This window comes from Eptatretus burgeri, chromosome 16, assembly GCF_056783735.1.
Source record: "Eptatretus burgeri isolate ZD-2024b chromosome 16, Ebu_testis_v1, whole genome shotgun sequence".
Lineage (NCBI taxonomy): Eukaryota > Metazoa > Chordata > Myxini > Myxiniformes > Myxinidae > Eptatretus > Eptatretus burgeri.
In genome coordinates, this window is record NC_140976.1 from 58,874,742 (window position 1) to 58,895,838 (window position 21,097).

The window sequence follows — 21,097 nt, forward strand, 5'->3', positions numbered from 1 at the left end:
TTACGAAATCTAAGGATTTCGTAAGTAACAAACAGAGAGGTGAAAACATTACCTGCATACACCTTCAGTGGTGGAGGTAGAAATAAATAAATAAAGAAGCAGTCATAGACTGGTACTTACGAAATCGTCAACTTGACCTCTGACCTTGTCTAGTAAAAGCTGTCTCTGGAGAAGGTAGCGACGCAAACCAGAAGTTTCTACGATGATTCTGTACCAAACCATCAAAAATCGTAACGTCGACCGAAGCAATAATCTCCATTTCTCCACTCAATTATTTAATATTATTTTATCAAAGTCACAAAACCGTAATATTCGGCCATCCACCAACAATCTTTGCATCACCGATGGCTTAGCATGTCAGGCATGCGACGATAACCTTTATTTGGATAAAAAAATGACTTTTAAACACCATCTTTATCGAAAACACAGTCAGCACGCACACGGAAAACCATACGTGAGTCAACGACGCGTCTGCTTGAGCGCACTGCATCACGTGACGACCCGTGACGCGTCGAGTGAAATATTTTTTATACAATCTTAAAACGTCTCCAAAACATCCGATTTTTACCAGAATTTCGACAACCTAGTTTGAAGCGTCCTAAGCGATCGCAAAAACCGAAGACAAAATTAAAATCGAAGTTAAAACGAACTCGTAACGTCGACCGAAGCAAAAATACTCCATTTCTCCACATGAATTTACGGAATTATGTTTGACCTTACTGTGACCTTGACCTTTGACCGATTTTGACCAAAATCTAATCAGCGCTAGCCATCACCCTCCTGAATCACGTGGTGTAATTTGACATTAGTAGCTGCTTCCGTTCTCGAGTTATCGTGCCTACAAACAAACACACAAACAAACAAACAAACAAACAAACACACAAATAAACAAACAAACACACAAACAGAGGACGGAAGTCATCAATATACTTACGAAATCTTTCGATTTTGTAAGTAATAAAAAGAGCAAGGTGGTGGTGCCAGCTTGTCAAAGGTACGTCGGTAATTGTTAATAACCCGGTGGACAGAGACGATGTTATTCCAACATGTAGGATAAAACCGGAAAAAAACAAATCACAACAAGTAACATGACGTAATAATGAGTCGGGGATTTGGAGAGGGGGGGGGGTCAGGTGAGGTATGGGAGCATGCGCCCGAGCAGTGTGTCGCTGCGTCCACTTTCCGCCGGTACTCCAGGGGCCTCCGTCTGGCCATCCCCAGGCAGATGCCTGGCCCATCCCCATCTCCTTGAGATGCCGATCAACCTGCTGCAACCACAAAGCACGTGGTCGGCCCATCGGCCTACTCCACTCAGGAGACTCCCTCGCTGAGAGAATCTAGTGAGCAGGATCAGCGTCAGGAAAATAAGCCACATGTCTATACAGCCACAGCTGACGCTCACGGACTATGCAGGTAACAAATCTCATCCGAGTCTCTCTCAGCCACCGCTCGTTGGACACAAAGTCCGACCAGCGATAGCCAAGGATTCTCCGAAGAGACCTGGTACCGAAGGAATTAAGTTTCCGTCTCAGATCCTTGGTCAGAGTCCAAGTCTCACATCCACAGAGCAAATCACAACAGGTAACGTGACGTAATGATGAGTTGGGGATTTTGAGAGGGGGGGGGGGGTCACATTCAATCCCTGAATAATGAGCCCGCACTCGTCACCGGTGAAACAAAACCACGTGACGTGATGTCATTCCTTCACTGTGAACATTTTTTCTGCCTGTATGGTATAAATATTTGCAAAATACACCGTCATTTGTGAAACTAATGTGGCGGAATCGAAATTAAACATTCCGTCTGTTAAACCATCATCAGGGTGTGTTTATTTATTACATATGCCGACGGAGCGGAATTTGAAACTCCCCAGCCCCCTTTTACGTCCCTCCCTTTACTCCCACCCCCTGCAGAGTGTCCCCTTCTCTCAACACTCCCCACATTATCCCTTTCTCCGTATAGTGAAGTTCAGAGTTCCATAAAACAAAATCATTTTTGCTCATTTGCAATGATGTAATGCCATATTTGTTGCCAATCCTACCCAAGGGCCTGACTACAAGATTAATGTTTTTTTTAAATAATGGAGTTATCCTCCATTTTTCATGTTTGAACTACCTATCAATTGATTTCCCCCCAACTCATTGTCGCCATTGCTTACAGGTCTATGATTCGCTTCTCTCGCTCAGCCCTGACATGCAGGCCGCGCGTGGTCTGATGTGCGTGGCGTGCGCAATGGGCTTGATCGCCTTCATCATCACCGTTATCGGAATGCAATGTACACACTGCGTGCAGAATACTCGCATCAAGGCATACATCGCTATTTCAGGCGGCGTCCTATTCCTCTTCACTGCCCTCCTGCTGCTCATCCCGGTCTGTTGGACGGCAAATGCCATCATCAGGGATTTCTATAACCCAACTCTGTCCCAAGAGAGGAAGCGGGAACTCGGTCCGGCACTTTACATCGGTTGGGCCTCGGCCTTCTTCCTCGTCGCTGGTGGGGTGTTGCTCACGTGCTCGTGTCCACCTAAGAATGAGGACTCTTACAAACCCGTCAGGAGTGCTCACCCTTTGTCCCAGCCAAGGATGTCGGTACAACCTCGGCGTACACTTACGAGCCCCTCGTACTCGATGCGTGAATTTGTTTGAGCCACGCGTGCGTCTAAAAGGCTCTGCTTACATTGGCACGCAAACTTCATCTCTCCCAAACATGAACTTGCTGTGTTAAAAGCACAACGGCGGGACGTGCAGATTGCACATCGCTGATGCGAGATGTCTCCAAGGGGAAGCCGTGGCAGCAGAAACCGTAATCCAAGATGGTTTCAGCGAGTGCATCGTGTCGTGCGTTCAACTCTGTTACATTCATTGGTTGTCACCTCGGATTACTATGGCCTGTTTGGTCTTCCTATCCGAGCATGGCATCCCGGATTCAAATCCTGCAAACTGTACCGGTTTATCTACTATGTATCCCCGTGCTGCACGTACGATTTCCTCCACGAGTGTTCAATCACCGTACGAAAACTGGGGGATAAACTTGATGGGTTATTGAAGATAAATGACCTGTTTATGTTTTTCCTTTTGCCCTTTCGGTGCAAAGGAATGTGCAGTACGTGCTCATATTTATCTAATCTCTTCCTTCCACTTGTTTCTGTCCTACATGGGGAATGTTGCACTGAGCTATGCTTTTGGGGGATAAAACATTGGTCACAGGTGGGCTGGCAGGTTGGCCTAGAGTTACGCACATTTACCTTAAACCTCTGTAGCCTGGGTTTGAATCCGGACCCAGCTATAAACTGTCATCCCAACTGTTTCACAGGCAGGGTGATTCATCAGTGTGTGTGCTGTCCCACGGATGGACGTTAAACTGGGTGTACTGTCGGCCAGTATTTGCTGGTGGACATTAAAGATCTCACGTTATAATTCACAAAGAGTAGGTGAGCTATCACTGGCCCCATGGCCAAAATTCCAAACTAACCCTAATCTAATCTAATCTATAGAGGGTATTGCATCAGTGCCACAGTTGTACCCTTGGCCAATGATGCCACCCTGTAGCCTTATGCTGCATACGAAAGTTTAAAAAAAAAAATTATCTTTATTCATTCTAATTCTTGCTTTTTCCTCTCTTTCAATGTCTATCTTTCTAAGGAGAAGTGAATTATTGCAGAAATTTTTCTGTAAGACTCACTTGGCTGCACCTGAATGGGTTTGAGGGTTGTGGAGTAGCGGCTGAAACCCGAATCCGATCCAGGTTCCTCCTGATGACCCCATCTTTGTTATTTACGTCTTTGAGTTCCTTCTTGATCTTCCATTTCACAAGCGAGTGGCAGGGCATACATCGGTCTGGTTTGTTTTTTCCACATCCAGGAGCCTTGGCTTCCTAATCTTTCATTCCTCGTCATCCTTGCAAAAATCTCCGATTCATTTATCGTTTGATCTGATGAGATTGTTATCATCGGAGATTTTTTGTTTTCGGAAGGAACTCTTCATCTTCTCCTTCCTTCATATGGTGCACATACATGGCTGTGAATAGCATCTGTGCCGTGACTCTGATGAAACAGCCCCTGTACGTTAACGCAAGAATTTGGAATTTGTTCAGAGTGTCGGTGAAAGCTCACATACTCTACTCAAAGGACACTGTGGGGTCTTTAAAGTCCACCAACTAATGCCGACAGATGGGATACCCAGTTTAACGTCCATCTGATGGACGGCACACACATTGATTCCTCACCCTTACTGCGAGACACCAGAATGACAGTTTATAGCTTTGCTGAGATTCACACCCAGGTTCGAATGCAGCAAGGAAGATTCCTGATGGGAATTACCAAGAGGTTGTAACCTTTTTTTTTTTTGGCAGCAACCTACCCATGCAGTTTGTGATCAGTGGTGTCCGCTTTGTTCGAAATACAAAATGTTTTGCTGTTAAACGAAGGGTTCTTGGCAGGAAATGTAGTCATCTGAATAGAATGTCTCTAATTCTTGTTTTAAGATTAGAATAGGCCTCGTGTGAGCTAACTTACACCAAGCGTCATGAACTTACTTGCAGATATGCTTTGACTTTGTTTTTTGATGTATTTTTGAACAGATTTGCTTGTAAATAAGTTTAATTTGATTTCTAGAAAGGGCCATGGAATGTTGTGCTTGAGGACTTTTCACTGCATAACTTGGTTTTGTCGTCTGTGCAATGAGAAAGCAAAGTAACTCAAAGTTTGTTCTGTTTTTAAGTTTGAGAATAAGGTTTTGTAGTGTGTGAAGTTCATTCATCCAGATACTGTGATGTCGTTCCCACACCAACAGCTGGACTGCGTGGTTTTTTTTTTTTTGATCAGTGCATTTGACAAAATTATATTTTAGAAATTGATTTGTTGCTTCTGCCACCGAAAGTCGACGGAGGTTATGTTTTCAGCCCTGTCTGTTTGGCTGTCTTTGGGCAGGATATCTCAAAATTTCCTAGATGGATTGTGATAAAATTTTGTGGATGAGTTGGGTAGGTGACAAGAACAAGCCGATTAGATTTTGGTGCAGGTCCAGCCTGTTGGTGGGATACAAAACGTAAACTGTTCTGCCTAGCAGAGGTTTGCACTCTGTCGAGTGCCGTTCTTGTTCCGTTCATTTTATTTTGGCAATTTTTTTGTTGTTGTTGGCTATATTTGCACCACATTTTATGAAGGAGTCTTTACATGAAAAGCAAAGCTGTAATTTTAATCTGCAGTGTAAATAGATAAAACGGTGCATGTACTTATCTCGGGTGAGCGGTAGATGAACCATTTTATATGCTGAAAGTAAAACTGATCTGTGTTTAAAATTATATTTCTCTGTGACGTCATCACCTCCAAAAGTGTAAGATGTCCCAAATAAGACTGATGTGTTTTTTTTCTTTTTTTCTTTTAAATAATTCGTACAAATGTGAAAAAAAATGATTTCAATTAAATTCTCCGAGAACCAAGAACAGAGTTTGGAATTCATGAAATGCTATGGATTTGTCCATAAGTACATCTACAATCTTATTGGATGACTCTTCTCACGTGAGCAGCTTGATCCTCCTGGGTAATCTCATAGAGGAGGCGGCTTTGCTTCTTTCCTCTTTGTGTCAAGCTCGATCTTTGACATGTTCGGCTGAATATATTCCCACCATACTTACATTTTTGGAGATCCTGATTATAATTCACGGACCGATGATTGTGTATTTGCTTGTCACGCTACTCCTACAGTTCTGGGCTGATTACATCCAGACTTGTTACGTAGGATCAGCATGACCCCAATTAATGTGTTGGGATGTTTTTAGAAAGAAAGAAAGAAAGAAAGGAAGAAAGAACGAAAAAAAAAACATGCACAATGATAGGTGTATTATAGATAGACATGCACACTTAAGTGTATTAGATATTTTAAAGTTTTTTTTTTTTTTGCTAATTGGAATCACTTTTTGATTAATTAATTAATTTTTGAATATTAATCGTTCAGGCTTATCTGGAATATCTTGCAAGTTAAAATTGCACAAAACACGGTGAATCGAGGGACAGCAAATCCTTGGCGTAGTTTGGATACTCAATCACAAGTTGCGTGTCCCTCCGTACCATTTGGCTATGAAATGAAATTGTTTAAATGTATTTGTTGATCAAATTTTTATAGCTCATGTATTAATGTATTTACTGTATGTGTACATTAGTGGAAGTTGTACGTTTTCTTACAAAGGTTTTTGTGATAAAAGTTTTTATGTTTATTTTTCGGATCGCACATGAGACTAGGTAAATGTAAACGGGATATACATCGAGATTGATTATTAACATTCATCGCGCTTATTAATGAAATTACCTGCTGTGTCATTTTTTTTAATTTTTAATACAAAAGAACAAGTCGAATAATCTACAGATCAGGGATGGACTTTTTGTGTTGTCAAAGGTGATATCAGGCGGTGATAAAAAAAAACCCCAAAAAACTCCCTCAATTGTGATTGATGGTTCCTGACTGATGTGATCAGATTCCTTTCTGCTGATGTCATGGTTACTCTGGCAGAGAAGCTTCCATCACTAACAACAGATCACATATTTGCCAATTTTGTTTTTAAACTCTGTATTACTCAACATTTCTTTCATATTGGATCCATTGGTTGTTGTTGTTGTTACTGCAAGGAAATTGTGCTGTACAACTGATGTTATTAAAAATTAATGTAGCAAATGAGCTATCGTGTAGATTCCTTGTTTGTCTCAATTTATGGTGAGTAATGCTGACAGTCCCATGAGGCAGGTATCAGGTGAATGCCTTAAGATTCCGTCTCAGGTAAGTCACCTTTTTTAGGTTCAAAACCCTGCTAGAATACCAAACACCTGTAAATTCACAAACAACAAGGTTTGTTCAAAATGTTTTGTGTGTGTGTGTGTGTGTGTGTGTGTGTGTGTGTGTGTGTTTGTGTGTGTGTGTGTTTGTGTGTGTGTGTGTGTGTTTGTGTGCGTGTTTTTGTATGTGTGTGATCACATATACTGTTTTTTCATAACCCTGTTCTTCATGAATCTAATCATTCGGGGAACAGTAATGGTTCTTCCTAAAGCTTTTAAAAATAGACATTGAAAAGGCGACTAATTGTACAATACCCGATACTTAATCTTAATCGCAAACCACCAAATACTTGTATACCTTATTGAAGAATTTTATTAACTTCGAAGCAATTGATAGATTTTTCGACTGTCCAAATCATCAGCAAGCTTGGCTCTGTTGTTCATAGCATTTTGATCCTTTCAGAGGTAAACACACACACACACACACACACACACACACACACACACACACACACACACACACACACACACTACTTACTGTATGACTACTGTTGAATTGCCAGTAACGGTAAGGTGACACCTACGAGAGGGAAGCAAAGAAGAAAGGCAAATGTTTTAAGGACATGTTTCTTCAGACGACGAACCAGTCATTGCTCCACACTTGGGTCTATGGACAGCTCGGCCTCCTTGGCTTGGAATACATCGATTACATGTTTTACACTGCAATGAGCCATGTTGTTCGTGCACCGATCGTGATATTTTATGTTATGTCGTGTTATGCATTGCGCATGGTTTTGTCACCTGATATTCGAAACCATTGCTTGCTCTCCTAACATTGGAGAACTGTTTGGTTAGTTGAGGACTGTTGGCTTGTGGTTCTGGCTTGGCTCTTGTTCTGAGTTCTCGTGGCAAGTCGACTGCTAGTTCTGGTTGTGAGACTGCCACTGGGTCTGGGGCTAAGTTTGCTACTAATTCTGGTGGAAGTTTGTTGATTTAGGGATAGATTGGACGATTTGAAATCACCCTGATGTGGGTGTCAGCAGTCAGACATTGGAACCCTGTTAAGTCCTTCCTCTGGAACATGATCATCCGTTGCCTCTTTAGACTGACTGTTCATGGTATTCATGGTTCTCCAAATGAGACAAATTTCACCACTCGACTGAAGTGTCCCATGACTTTTGGCAAGACGATACTTGTCTAGCCACCACGGAGTACTTCTCCGCATGGCTCCCGCCCAAGGGAAGTGCAACTTTTAGCCTCCGTTGGACTTCGCCCGAAATGGCGGCTGATGGATTTGGTCTCGATTTTCGTGTGCGTGTGTCCGCAACCATATCTTGGAAATGTATGGACCAATTTAATTCGTACTTGGCACAAAGACAAGACATGATGGTATACATATGCACATCATTTTTTTTCAACATTTGGCCCAAGATGGCTAACTGCCGGCCATTTTATTTGTAAAAAAACAAACAAACAAACAAAAAAACCAGGTGTCGAACACATCCTCAACCATTTCTTGGGCACGCATTTCCCAATGTAGTTCAAACTTGGCACACAGATGAGGAATAGCTTACATATGCATGCCATTGTCTTTTTGAGATCCGATCCAAGATGGGCAGCTGGCGGCCATTTTGTTACTTAAATGTGTCCCCATCCTTTTCTCAGACATGCATGATCAGATTTTGTTCACATTTGGCAAAAGCATAGTAAAAGACGGCATACATCTCCCCCTCACTTTATTTTGTGATCTGATCAAACATGGCTGACTGGTAGAGTGACGGCCATTATAGTTGTACACAAATATGGTCTCGCCATTTAACTCCGTACAGCAAAATTGCTAAAACAAATGACATTTTATGTCTTTTTTTTTACTTGTTTCCATTTATTTTGGATAATGGTGGTGATGATATAAACCAGTCCACACATTGTGGCTTAAAGCCTTCAGTGCAACTTGGAATGTCTAAAATGCTACCTATGAAGAGGGAGTTCGGTGTCAAAAATCCTCTGGATTTAATAAAAAATAAATAATTCGTGAGGAAACTTTTATTTATTTGTGTGTGTGTGTGTGTGCGTGTGTGTGTTGAACTTTATAAAGATTTATCCAACAAGTTCCATAAGTTGATTGAATTTGCATTATTGAACTGCCGGTGGATGACGTATGCAGTCCCTTTTTTTATATCTGATGAATCGTTGAGTTATCGGGAACATCTAATCTCAGAAACCAATTCCTTTGAAAGAATATTGTGCCATGAGAATGTCTTGTAACCACGTGATGTCTCAATCTTTATAATGTGAATGCAAGATCATCATCATACTAAAATACACAATTTGGTGTCTGTCCGTCTGACCATGATGCATTCTGTTATTACTTACATCATCTCAACCAAACAACAGGAGGACGAAGGGTCACAAAACGGAGGATTGTAGCAACTTAATTTGTCCCCCTCCCCAATAGGGTTTTCCACCATGGGCAAAATCCATGTTAAGGTGTATAGATGGCTCAAGGCCGCTTCTAAAACAAAAGTAATAACAATATTAAAAGTATTCACTCCCCTCCAAAGATTTCACGTTTTGATGCTACCTGAGCTTATTTCATGATACTTTAAAATCAAACTTAAGATATAGAGTCTTCACAAATAACTCCAAAGTGATAAACCTAAAAAATGCAAATTAAATGTGAATCAGTTACATTAACAGAGAAAAATCAGATGATTCTCAGTTACATAAGTCTTCAAAAACCCTTTGCCTAATTAACCCAAAATCACTTCAGGAGCAAATTATTTGTTTGAAATGTTACAAAATAAGTGTAATATGTTTCACCTGTATGTAGTCAGTGGTTTAAATTAATAATTAAACTCTCCACTTATCTAAGGAGTTTTAAGGTGCAACTCACTTGGTCAACCAAAAAGACAAATATGAAGATCAATGAGCTTCCCAAAGAAGTCAGACATAAAGTGGTGGAGAAGCACCGTTCAGGAGAGGGTTTTAGTAATATTGCAGTGTCACTCTAATACCCTTTGATTACAGTGAAATCCATCATTAGCAATTAGAAGAGGTATCATGCCACCCAGACTCTACCCAGATCATGACGCCCATCCAAAATCACAGTTGGGCAAGTAGAAAACTGGTTCGGGATGTCACTGTCAATCCAGCAATGACTTTGAAAGATCTGCAAGGCTCTATGTCTGAGATGGGGGTCAGTGTTCATCAATCAACAATATCCTGTTCCCTTCACAAAGCTGGCCTCCATGGACCGGTGGCAAGAAAAGAAGCCATAATTGAAAATGACACATATAAAATCTCGAATGGAGTTTGCGAAAAAGCATCTTGATGAGACTGCAGTCATGTGGAGAAAAGTTTTGTGGTTCGACGTGAAAAAAAAACTGAACATTTTGGTCTAAATTCAAAGCATTACATCTGGTGCAAGCTGAACACTACACATCACCCAGTCAACACCATCCCTACTGTCAAGCATGGTGGTGGTAGCATCATGTTATGGGGCTGATTTTAATCAGCAGGGACTGGCAAGCTTGTCAGGATACAAGGGACAATGGACGGTGCAAAGTGCAGGAGAATCCTTGATGAAAACCTGCTTGAGGCAGCCACTAATCTGAAACTGGGTAGGAGATTCAAATTTCAGGAGGACAATGATCCAAAGCACAAAGCTAAAGCCACAATGGAGTGGCTGAATAAGAAGAAAATGAATTCTTGAGTGTCTCAGTCAAAGTCCTGACATGAACACAATTGAACATTTATGGGGAGACTTGAAGATTGCAGTTCATCGACGATCTCCATCAAACTTGGCAGAACTGGAGCAATTTTCACTTGAAGAATGTGCAAAGATTTTACCATCTCATTGTGCAAAGCTGGTAGAGACCAATGAAGAAAGACTTGCAGCAGTCATTACTGCAAAAGGTGCTTCGACCAAGTACGAACCTAAGGGGCTGAATACTTTTACAACCACTGAATTTTGATTTGTACATGTTTTTTTACAGGTATTCCTGACATGTAACCTCTTTCAACTTTAACAATGTTTTGCTTGATCCCTTCAGTTATGAATAAAAAAGTTCATTTGGAAAAATTATGTTTACATAATTCATAATTCATCTAAATGTGGCATTATTGGGAGGGAGTGAATACTTTTGCAGAGCAAATTATGTGTCCTCATATTTCAGCAGGCCACTGTGATAATGACTTTAATGCTATTACAAAACAATATTAAAACTAATCATTTTGAGCAAATACATCTCACGATGGCTTGAGTTGGCCTGTCTAGCATTCTCATCGAAACCGGTGGCTCAACATGCTCAGAACCCAGGTTCAAATTACATACTGTATACAACATGTATTTGTCCATTGTCTACTTACGTCCTCGGAATTCACATCAAAGTGCTTGTCCGGGGTGACATGTGTCCTCATATTTTAGTCCAGGGCAGCAAGATAGCCGGGAGGTATGCACACTGTCATAACACGGTGAATCAGATGATATGCTTTCGCATGCATATCACCTGGATAACCCTGGTCTTTCACATGCAGGGTGATGCATCAATGCATGCATCATCCCTCTGATGGACGTTAAGCCAGAGATCCCATCTGCCAGCACTGGGTGTTTGGGGACATTAAAGACCCCAAGGTGTCTTCTGTGAAGAGTAGGTGAGTTATAGCTGTCATCTTGAAGAAAGAAAAAAATCCTGCACCTTCATTCGAGTATCCTACATTGGAGGAAGAGAAAACCTTCTTCTGAAAAACCTTCTTTGCACTTCCGAAAACCTCCAGTTTAGCAGTACTTGGACAAAATTTTACACTCTCCCGACCAATCAGATTTGCTACACGTAAATCTGAGGGCGGAGTAACTGTGAAATTCAGACAACATGGCGGTGCTGAGCGATGTTCAATCGGCCATCCTGTCTTCGTCCAAAAGATGTTTGTCGAGCACATCTTTATCTCAAACATCATTCCAAAATTGTCAGTTTCTCCAAGAAGAGATGGCAGAAGGTTCAGCTCTGTCGTGTTCCGTTTGACCCAATGGCTTCGTATGGTCGCCATCGCACCTGTCATTCAAAGTTCATGAACAAAGCTCATATCGATCGTGCTCGAAAATGCAAAAAGCATGAGTTGAAAAAGATTCTTCCCATGTCCTTTTTCTCAAGACTGCATGGGGTGAGGTGTTCCATGAACTCTCGTTTAAAAAGTCTTTATCCTGCATGTGATTCATGTTCAAGCTCCTCCATGATCCTTCGGAGGAGATTGGGACCATACTCTGTGCAGAGCGTTGATGCTGCTTACGCAGTCTCCTTGGTTATTGGGCACAACCCTGGACGGGTGGCCACTCCGACACAGTATACCAGCATGCTGGCACTCATTTTGCCGACCTCGGAAGGATGACAGGCCGAGTTAACCCCACCTGGTGTTTTGAACAGGATTTAAACTCAGGACCCGGGGAACCAAAGCCCACCACCTTAACCATTATGCCAACACCAGGCATATGATCCTTAGATCTATGTAAGAAAATAAAAGAAGTTTTTTTTAACATCGATGGTTTCTCGTTGCAGGCTTACCTACCTTTCGCCCTTTACAAAAGCAGTTGTTCAGAGGCATTTGTAGCAGAATGTATGAATCTCTCACTGTTCTTGTACCTTTTGCATCTCTCTTTCAGAAAGAGAATCGTGAAATCATTTTACCAGGAGCTGTGTTATAAACAACTTGCAAGACATTTTTTTTAAGCAAATTGCAAGTCAGAATGCAACATTCCACAGTGTGGCATAAATGCAGTCACTGCAAATACCAACTTTATCTCTTTGATTCAAAAGTTACATACAGTATACTGAAACCACATATTATCGAGAATCGGCTTACTCGCATGCCAGAAAGTCTGGGGTGGAAGGTAGCTTTGGAAATTGTTTTGCCAATTATGTGTAAATGTGAACTATTTGAGTTTAGAACCTGTCTCCACTGTCAGCAACTGGTTGAAGAAACGATTCAGATGCGATTTTTCACATCACCCATGATGTACAATCGATCTCTCTGGTTTGGATCCGACTTTTGAAGCCACCTTTGCCACCATCAAGTTACTGCTGTGTTATTTTTTTTTTGGGGGGGGGGGGTTGGATGCATAGTCGAGGCTCATGGAAGAGCTTGTACAGTGAACAGATCAGGACGTAACAGAGAAAAACAAGACATGAAACACGCATGCATGCGGTGGACAATATGGACGCACAAGGAAACTCCAAGGAGGGAAAACTGGAAATTTAGGAGGGATTTGGGTAGGGCTGCTTGAGAAAGGTGTTCGAATGTGTTTGTTTTTGGGGCTTTTTGTTTACAAATTTGAGGATCACGGAAGAGCGAGAACACAGAACATAACAGGACAAGAAAAACATTGTGGAAAGGGGGGAACCTACCAACAGCAAGGGAGAGGGATACAACCGAGGGGGCTTTGGAGAAAATGGGCATGAGGAAGAACAAGATCAAGGGGAGGAGGAAACATGTGGTGAACAACCTGGATGATACAAGCTCAAACAGAGAAAGATGAATGGAAAATCGGGAATGAAACAGAAATAGAGCAAAAAATGAGAAAGAGGGTGAGTGGGGAGAGGGGGGGGCACAACAATAAGTTGTAGAGGAACCGAGTGGGCATGGGGAGGAATAGATCATGAGTCGGCATGAGGGATGACCTGGGGTTGGTTGTGAACAACCGTCTTGAAGCCTTGGAGGGAAAGATGGGATTGCAGACATTGAGGAATTTGGTGACAAAGGTGTGGAAAGAGGAACAAATGAGTGGAGGTGAGCTGTAAGCCTGGATTTTGGGACTTTCACCAAATTTCAGCCTGGATTTTGGACATGGCCCTGCCCTTTAAAGTACACAGATTTGATTGTTTTGCAGATTTTTGTTGGATTCGAACAAAGTTAGTGAAACGCACAACAGATTATGACTACAACTAATGTTACTTCTTTAATGGCCCCAATTATTTCAACTTTCTTGTAGGGTTGGCCAAGGAACATTATTGGCCTAAGTCTCATGCTGGCAGGATGGCTTCAGCCTTAGAGGTACACAGAATGGCCTCTGAACTGTATCGCATGGGTTTGAATCTCGGCCCAGGTACAAACACCCATCCTGGTGTTTCGCAGGCAGGGTTATTCATCAATGTGAGTGCCGTCCCTCGGATGGATGTTAAACTGGGCATCGGACTTGCCAGTATTAGTTGGTGGACGTTAAAGATCCCACGGTGTCCTTCATGAAGAATACGCAAGCTATCGCCGGAATCCTGGCCAAATCAGCATCAGCAGTACAGCCGCACTCCCAGCAGTGACACCGCTCGTATCTACGTGCTGCATAAGAAAGAAGAAGGCCCAAGTCTTTCACATACCGGTTGGCCAGGCCATAGTTTTTTTACTGAAGATGGTTTGAGCACGAATTTGTAATTTGTTCAGGATGCCAGTGATGTCTCGTCCATTCTTCAGGGGATATTGTGGAATCTTTAACGTTCACCAATGACCAGAGCGACCATACGGCTCCTCTGGCCTTAATATCCTTCCGATGAACGACGCACACGTTTATGCCTCCCCTTGCATGCAAAACACCATGACTGTTTATAGCTGGGCAGTATGACCACTCCTTGGCTTTTTTCACAAGATCTTGGCTATTCGTTGTTCACCTTGGCGTCTTGGTTTTCTATAGGTTTTCTTGGCGTATAGGTTTTCTATTATCGTCGCTTTTCCGAAACCTTGTGAATTCTTGGCTTTTTTCATTGGCTCACCTTGGCATTTATGAAAATGAGGAGTGGTCACACTGGGTTGAGATTCAAACCCAGGCTAGACAGCTCAAAGGCGTGTGCGCATACCTCGAAGCGACCACACCATCCCACCCAACACATTACTTAGGATCATAAAAAGTTTTCTGACTGTTCTTTATTTATAACTATAAAGTTGCACAATAACTGGTATTATCTCGTGATAGCACACCGAAGGAAAGTATAATCAAATAATCGGCCTTAAGGTGACATTCAAATCTCGGTGGTAGAAGTCGTTTCAACATTGGATGAAGTTTTTATTTTATTTTTTTTGTAATTTTTTTTTTTTAATGAATTGCTATTGGTAGTAAGACAAACCCAGCTACTGCACTTGGATATTTCTCTTTTAAAGTGTGAAGAGCAATACAACCCTTAGAAGTTCAAAGCGACTGTATTTTGACATATTGACCACTCTGAATTGTTGATATCCCTTCTATTGACCTCTCAGTGACATCAGTCACGTTCGGTGGAAGAAAGGTGTTTGGAAGCGATAAAAAAGCGATTTGTATTTCATAGAGTTCAAGGATATAATTCAATTTAAATAAAATAATAATTTTAAAGGTTTTCGAAAAAAAAAGTTTTAAGAAGTTTACCGCCGTTGATGCAGCTTCTTTAACACCAACCGAACATGTTAAATGAGTTATTCGTGCCTGTTGTTTGTGTCCTTTATAAGGTCCTTAAAAACAGTAAGTTTCCTTTTTGGAATGATTTTCAATTTTGGTTGACTGCCAGAGAGAGAGGGGGGAGAGGGGGAGGGGAGAGAGAGAGAGAGAGAGAGAGAGAGAGAGAGAGAGAGAGAGAGAGAGAGAGAGAGAGAGAGAGAGAGAGAGAGAGAGAGAGAGAGAGAGAGAGAGAGAGAGAGAGAGAGAGAGAGAGAGAGAGAGAGAGAGAGAGAGAGAGAGAGAGAGAGAGAGAGAGTGAGAGAGAGAGAGAGAGAGAGGGAGAGAGAGAGACAGAGGGGGAGAGAGAGTGACAGAGGGAGAGTGTTAGAGAGAGAGGGAGAGAGAGAGAGAGGGGAGAGAGAGAGGGGGAGAGAGAGAGAGAGGGGGAGAGAGAGAGAGAGGGGGAGAGAGAGAGAGAGGGGGAGAGAGAAGAGAGGGGGAGAGAGAGAGAGGGGGGGAGAGAGAGGGGGGGAGAGAGAGGGGGGAGAGAGAGGGGGGGGAGGGGAGACAGAGACAGAGATAGAGACAGACATAGAGACAGTAGAATCAATATATCAATCAGAGAATCAATATATCTCACATATCTCACTCCTCCCTGCGCACATGCGACCGGGACAAATTCAGATCCAAACTACTGCTAAACTCCAATTTATGTTTATGTTCCGATTCGTGTTCAAAATATAACATTCAATTGAAGTTAAGTTGTTCCTCGATCATAAACTGCTGTTTGTAGACAGACAGACAGACAGACAGACAGACAAAGAAAGCGAAACAATTGCTTAACCCCGCTTTTCACTTTGTTCTCGTGGAGTAATAATTATTAGAACCTGCTGACATGGCAAAGGTGGTCATCATAATCTCTGGGGAGATATGACTTTCATGGACGATGACTTCCCTTTGGATGTACAATGAGTGTCCACAGTGGTGACAGATCCAAATGGTGTGGTTGAGTTAGCCGTGGTAAATGGTGACGTGTTTTGTGGTCAGCATTTGCTTCACACCTCATGTTTCCATGTGCAGACCATGATGCATCAGGGTGGAACAGATGGTTCAATGCTGGTAGAGAAACACCACAACACATGATATAATAATTCCTGTTTTTGTCCTCTGTGTAATGTCATGGGATATCTGCAATCACTTCCATAGGTGGTTTGTTTAACAAGCACTGATATGACTGTTGAAATTGTTTTTTTTGTAGAGATACTTGAGGCTCATGGAAGAGCGAGCACACTGAACGGATCAGGACGTAACAGGACAAAAGGAACAGTGGAGAGAGAGAGGGGGGTGGGGAACACCAACAGCAGATTTGAAGGACAACATTGAGGCAGACTTGGACAAACAATGGGTCGGGGTATAAATGGAGGGCAGAGGAGATTGCATCGGGTAGACAAGATGGATGCAGAAGGAAACTTGAAGGAGGGGAAACTTGGAAGGTGGAGGGCTTGGGGGGGGGGGGTAACTGGGTAGAAAAAAATCATGGTTTTGGATTGCGGATGATGTGAGATGGTGGTGAACAACAGTCTTGAATACCCGGAGGGAAGAGTGAGATCGAAGAGAAAAGTTGGAATGCGGTTTGAAGTCGACGTTCTAGCTCAATATCAATGTAGCAGGTCACAGATACAGTTGGGTGAAGGTATTGAAACAGAACCAAATGATTTAAACCGATTACCATTGGTTCATAGTGGGGACCACAATTGGATCGGATCGTGGCCAGCTTTCATCACAGTGTCTGTCATAAGATTGTTCAAATACCCCCAATGAAATATGCAGCGCTTTGGAAGCCATGTTAGGTTGGATTGGATTGTTGATATCAAGCATGTATGGTGATTTGTGACAAATGGGATGGTACTTGGCAGCATGATCCCAAAAACAGCATAATATGCTCACCTCGGTTCCATTATCCACCCAGCTGGAAATTGTCATCCAGGTGATTTGCAGGTGAGGCATTGTCGCAATGAGTGCACCGTCCTTTGGAGGAATGTTCAGCCAGGCGTCCTTTCCGTCAGCATTTGCCGGTGGACGTGCAAGATCCTATGGTACCTTTGGAAAAGAGTATGGCAGATCAGGATGGAGTGATTGTTCTTATATAACAAGGAATTTAGGCAATTTTAAAAGGGGATAAAAACACCCTTGTGGTTTCAGTTCTTGAAAGAATTGTGAAATACCCTTTTACTGGTACAGTACCGCTCCGTGCTACAAAAAGTTGCATATTAACCGGCAAAGACCAAAGGCCAGTTGTCATCCGAGCTTACACGTAACACTACATACCAGCAGCGGTTTGTTTGACAATGATAAAGTTTTCAGTTGAAATAATGACTCACGAAATCATAATAAACACGTTCAGCCAACAAATTAGTTTCAAATTGCATCACATTCCAACTCACACCCATGAAAAGGTGAAATCCGATGCCAGCAGTAGTCAGGGCAGAAATTTGGAATTTGTTCAGGGTGCAGGTGATAGCTCGTCTACTTTTGGTGAAGGACACCGTGAGGTTTTTAACGTCCACCAGACGGGACCTCCGGTTTCACGTCCATCCGAGGGACGGTAAACACATTGATGAATCACCCTACCTGTGAAACTCAGGGATGACAGTTATATAGCTGGGTCGGGATTCGAACCCAGGTGAGTGTGCGTACCTCCAGAGTCCAGATCATTCTTCCAGCCCAATGATGTGATGATTTGTGTAGATGAGTTACTTTCCTTCATCGTGCTTCCTAGTACACCATGTTACGTGTTCGTACACAGTACAGAGAGGTTGCTTGGAATCAGAGCTCATCGGATTGGTATCTTGCTGATGGAGACTGAAGGTGGAAGCAATGGTTGCACTTTGTTACCTTCACCTTTAGGAACTATGCATGTTGGTAATAGAAGCAGATGAAGCCAAGCTGGTGTTGCCTTAACGGTTAAGGTAGCTGGTTTAAGATCTCAGGGGTCTTGAGTTCACGGCCCCTGTTGTGCCATTGAAATAACACGAGGTGGGTTGACTCAGCCTGTTCATCCTTCCGAGATTGGCAAACCGAGTATCATCCCACTGGTAACAAGGAGCATCAGTGGCACAGCAGTGCTTCCAGAAAATGATGCAACCAGCAGCCACAGGCTGCATAAGGAGACAACACGACTTCTGTGAACATTTTAAAAGTCTTTGTTTATCTTGAGAAAAGAATCAACTTGATCATCCACCTGGAACATCTCTTTTCATGCCAGATATTCTCTCGTACTTCCATATCAGGACGAGCAGGAAAATCCACCAATTTATTATTTTGGTAAGCCCAGAGACTGGATAGGGATAGGCCCAGTGTCTGGATCCCAGCTATAACTGGTCTTGGTTAAACTTGCCTCCAAAACCGGCTGCCACCTGGGAATGATCCGTTGGACCACCTGGGAATGATTTGTTGGACCACCTGGGAATGATCCGTTGGACCACCTGGGAATGATTTGTTGGACCACCTGGGAATGATCCGTTGGACAAAGCTCTTCCTCTGCCCTCCTGATCGGATAACGGTTTAGAAGATGTTCAATCCGGTTTCCTGGAATATTGCTCCCTCATGTGGGCTGCAACCGCTACTTCCTCTGCAGTCTGGGGGTCTCTGGGGACCTGCAGCCTCCATGTAATTGACATCTCGTGACAGAAGGCAGAGTGTCAGAATCAGCTCATTGATCACTGCAGGCAGGTTGATGGCATGCATCCAAGTATTTTACTTCCTCTATTCTCACCTTGCTCCTGTTTCCCTCTGAGCTTTCTACAACAGCTCAAAGGTGAGTACTGCACCACGAATGTACAACCTGTTTCGCAGTGAAATTGTATCTCATGACTTGAGAATGTTATTGTTTGACTAAAAGCCTTAAGTTATGATTGACATCACAGTTTAACTCGCAAAATACATCACTCCAAAGCCTGGGAGTCAAATGCCAATTGAACAATGGCATGAGGAAATTGATGTGCAACATTTTTTTCAAACTTTTCAAATCAGGTTTTATGGTGTGACATCAGTGGGATGATGAATTCTCCTGAAATGAATATATTGTTGATGACGAGCAAATACGAGCCGTCGCTTCGCTGATGGGGATGTTAAGGAGGGAGGGTAAGAGAGAAGGGAGGAGATGGGAGGGAGAGAGAGAGAGAGAAGGAGGAGGAGGATGGAGAGTGGGAGGAGGCAGAGAGCACGGAGGGGAGAGAGAGGATCTGCCATACTCTTTTCGAAAGGTACCATAGGATCTTTCACACCCACCAGCAAATGCTGACAGAAAGGACGCTTGGCTGAAAACACACACACACACACACACACACACACACACACACACACACACACACACACACACACACACACACACACACACACACACACACTAATGAATCACCCTGCCTGTGAAACACTGGGATGACAGTTTACAGCTGGGTCTGGATTCAAACCCAGGCTACACAGAGTGAGCATGCATACCTCTCGGCTCTCCTGCCATGATGTGGCGATTATTTACTTAACAACTGAAAATGTTTTTTACTCATTGTGATCATATAATTAATTTTACCTTCCCAACTCCGGTATCGCCACTGAAATTGAAGAACGAATGCCAAGTGACTACACCAAGCACTCCACAAAAAGGTTAAATAAAGTTTAAAAAACAAACAGGTTCATTATTATGTTTATACATGCCGAATTGGTGGCTCGTGAAATGGAAGACTGTACTAAAAAGGGGGAACGTCGTGTAAAATAAAATTTCACATTTTCAACGAGTCAGACACTGCCTGTTGCGCCGCAGAACAACACATGGCCATCACAGGTGAATAGCCCTGACCTTTTTTGAAGTCAGTCGATGTGCATTACCTGCACAAAGTCAACACCCAGTTTCAAAATTTTCACCTTTTGTTGCCTTATAGCCTGGAATTAAATTGCATAAAACATCAGACTTTTTCCACCTTTATTTATGCATCGTAACCAACAACTTCCAAGTGAAAAACAAATTCTATAAATTTCATAAAATTAATGCAAAACACAAAACTAGAATATCTTGCTTGGATAAGTGTCCACCCACCTGAGTTAATACTTGATGGAAGGATCGTTGACATCAATTACAGCTGTGAGTCTGTTGGGATACGTCTCCACCAACTTTGCACACCTTGATTGGGCTGCAAACAGCCCCTGCCAAAACTCTCGTCTGCGTTCGGTGAGGACCCGAAGGGTAAAGATACGGTCAATCGATGACCTCTTTGGTTGAAAGCCTGACTGCCCTGGGGGCTGGTGCTCAAACAGATGGTGGCAAACCCTTTCAAGAATACTCCGAGCAAAGACCTTGCCCGTCACTGAGAGCAGCGTCACCCATTGGGAGTTGTTACAGTCCTGGCAATTACCCCTCCCTTTCCAGAGAGGGACAAAAAGGCTCCTCTTCCAGTCAGTTTGGATTATGCCTGTGATCCAAGCAGAGCACAGAACTGCATGCAACGACATGAGTAGAGCATTTCCACAAGCCTTGATAAGTTCAGCATGGATGCCACAGATCCCTTTAGTTTTACCCCATTTCAACTGGTTCACCGCAGCCTGTGTTTCCACAAAGGAAGGTGGATCACAGTTGATTGAAGAGTCAGCAATAAGGATAGGAATACCCCTGACGTCCAACTCAGCAGCTGGTGGGTCAGCCTGGTACAGCTGCTCAAAGTAACTGGCCGAGCGGGCCTTCATTTCACATTCCTCTGTCAAGAGCCCACCACTCTCCTCTCTAACTGCAGTACACTGAGGAACAGACTTGGAGAAACGCAATGCATGAATTCCACTATGTGCAGGACGAGAATCACTTGACCACAGGTGATGCTCTATCCCTCACAGATTCCTCCCACATAGGCCTCCTTGTCTACCCTTAGTGCACGTACAGTTTTACACCTCAACT

The 21,097-nt window shown here is 42.9% G+C and overlaps 2 protein-coding genes across 3 annotated transcripts in view; one reads left to right on the forward strand and one right to left on the reverse strand.

Moving 5' to 3' along the window:
- The window catches only part of LOC147011130 (claudin-4-like), a 9,117-nt gene extending 2,445 nt beyond the window's left edge, over nt 1-6,672 (forward strand). Inside the window, exon 2 of the mRNA XM_085859932.1 lies at nt 2,161-6,672. Within this exon, the coding sequence (XP_085716058.1) occupies nt 2,161-2,646 (486 nt within the window). The 3' untranslated portion in view covers nt 2,647-6,672. The remainder of the gene's footprint in view (nt 1-2,160) is intronic.
- The window catches only part of LOC147011127 (uncharacterized), a 90,027-nt gene extending 69,433 nt beyond the window's left edge, over nt 1-20,594 (reverse strand). Inside the window, exons 1-2 of one of the 2 annotated variants that reach the window (XR_015052467.1) lie at nt 7,306-15,305; nt 1-208 (exon numbers count right to left, since the gene is read on the reverse strand). The exon at nt 1-208 is cut by the window's left edge and continues 853 nt beyond it. Coding sequence is in view for 1 of the 2 variants with exons in the window: in XM_085859925.1 (XP_085716051.1) it covers nt 7,306-7,347; nt 17,104-17,163 (102 nt within the window). In the remaining variant the exon portion in view is untranslated. Of the gene's footprint in view, nt 209-7,305; nt 15,306-17,103 lie in introns of those variants that run through there. The other variant, XM_085859925.1, reaches the window with a different exon arrangement.
- Nucleotides 20,595-21,097: the final 503 nt, after the last annotated feature.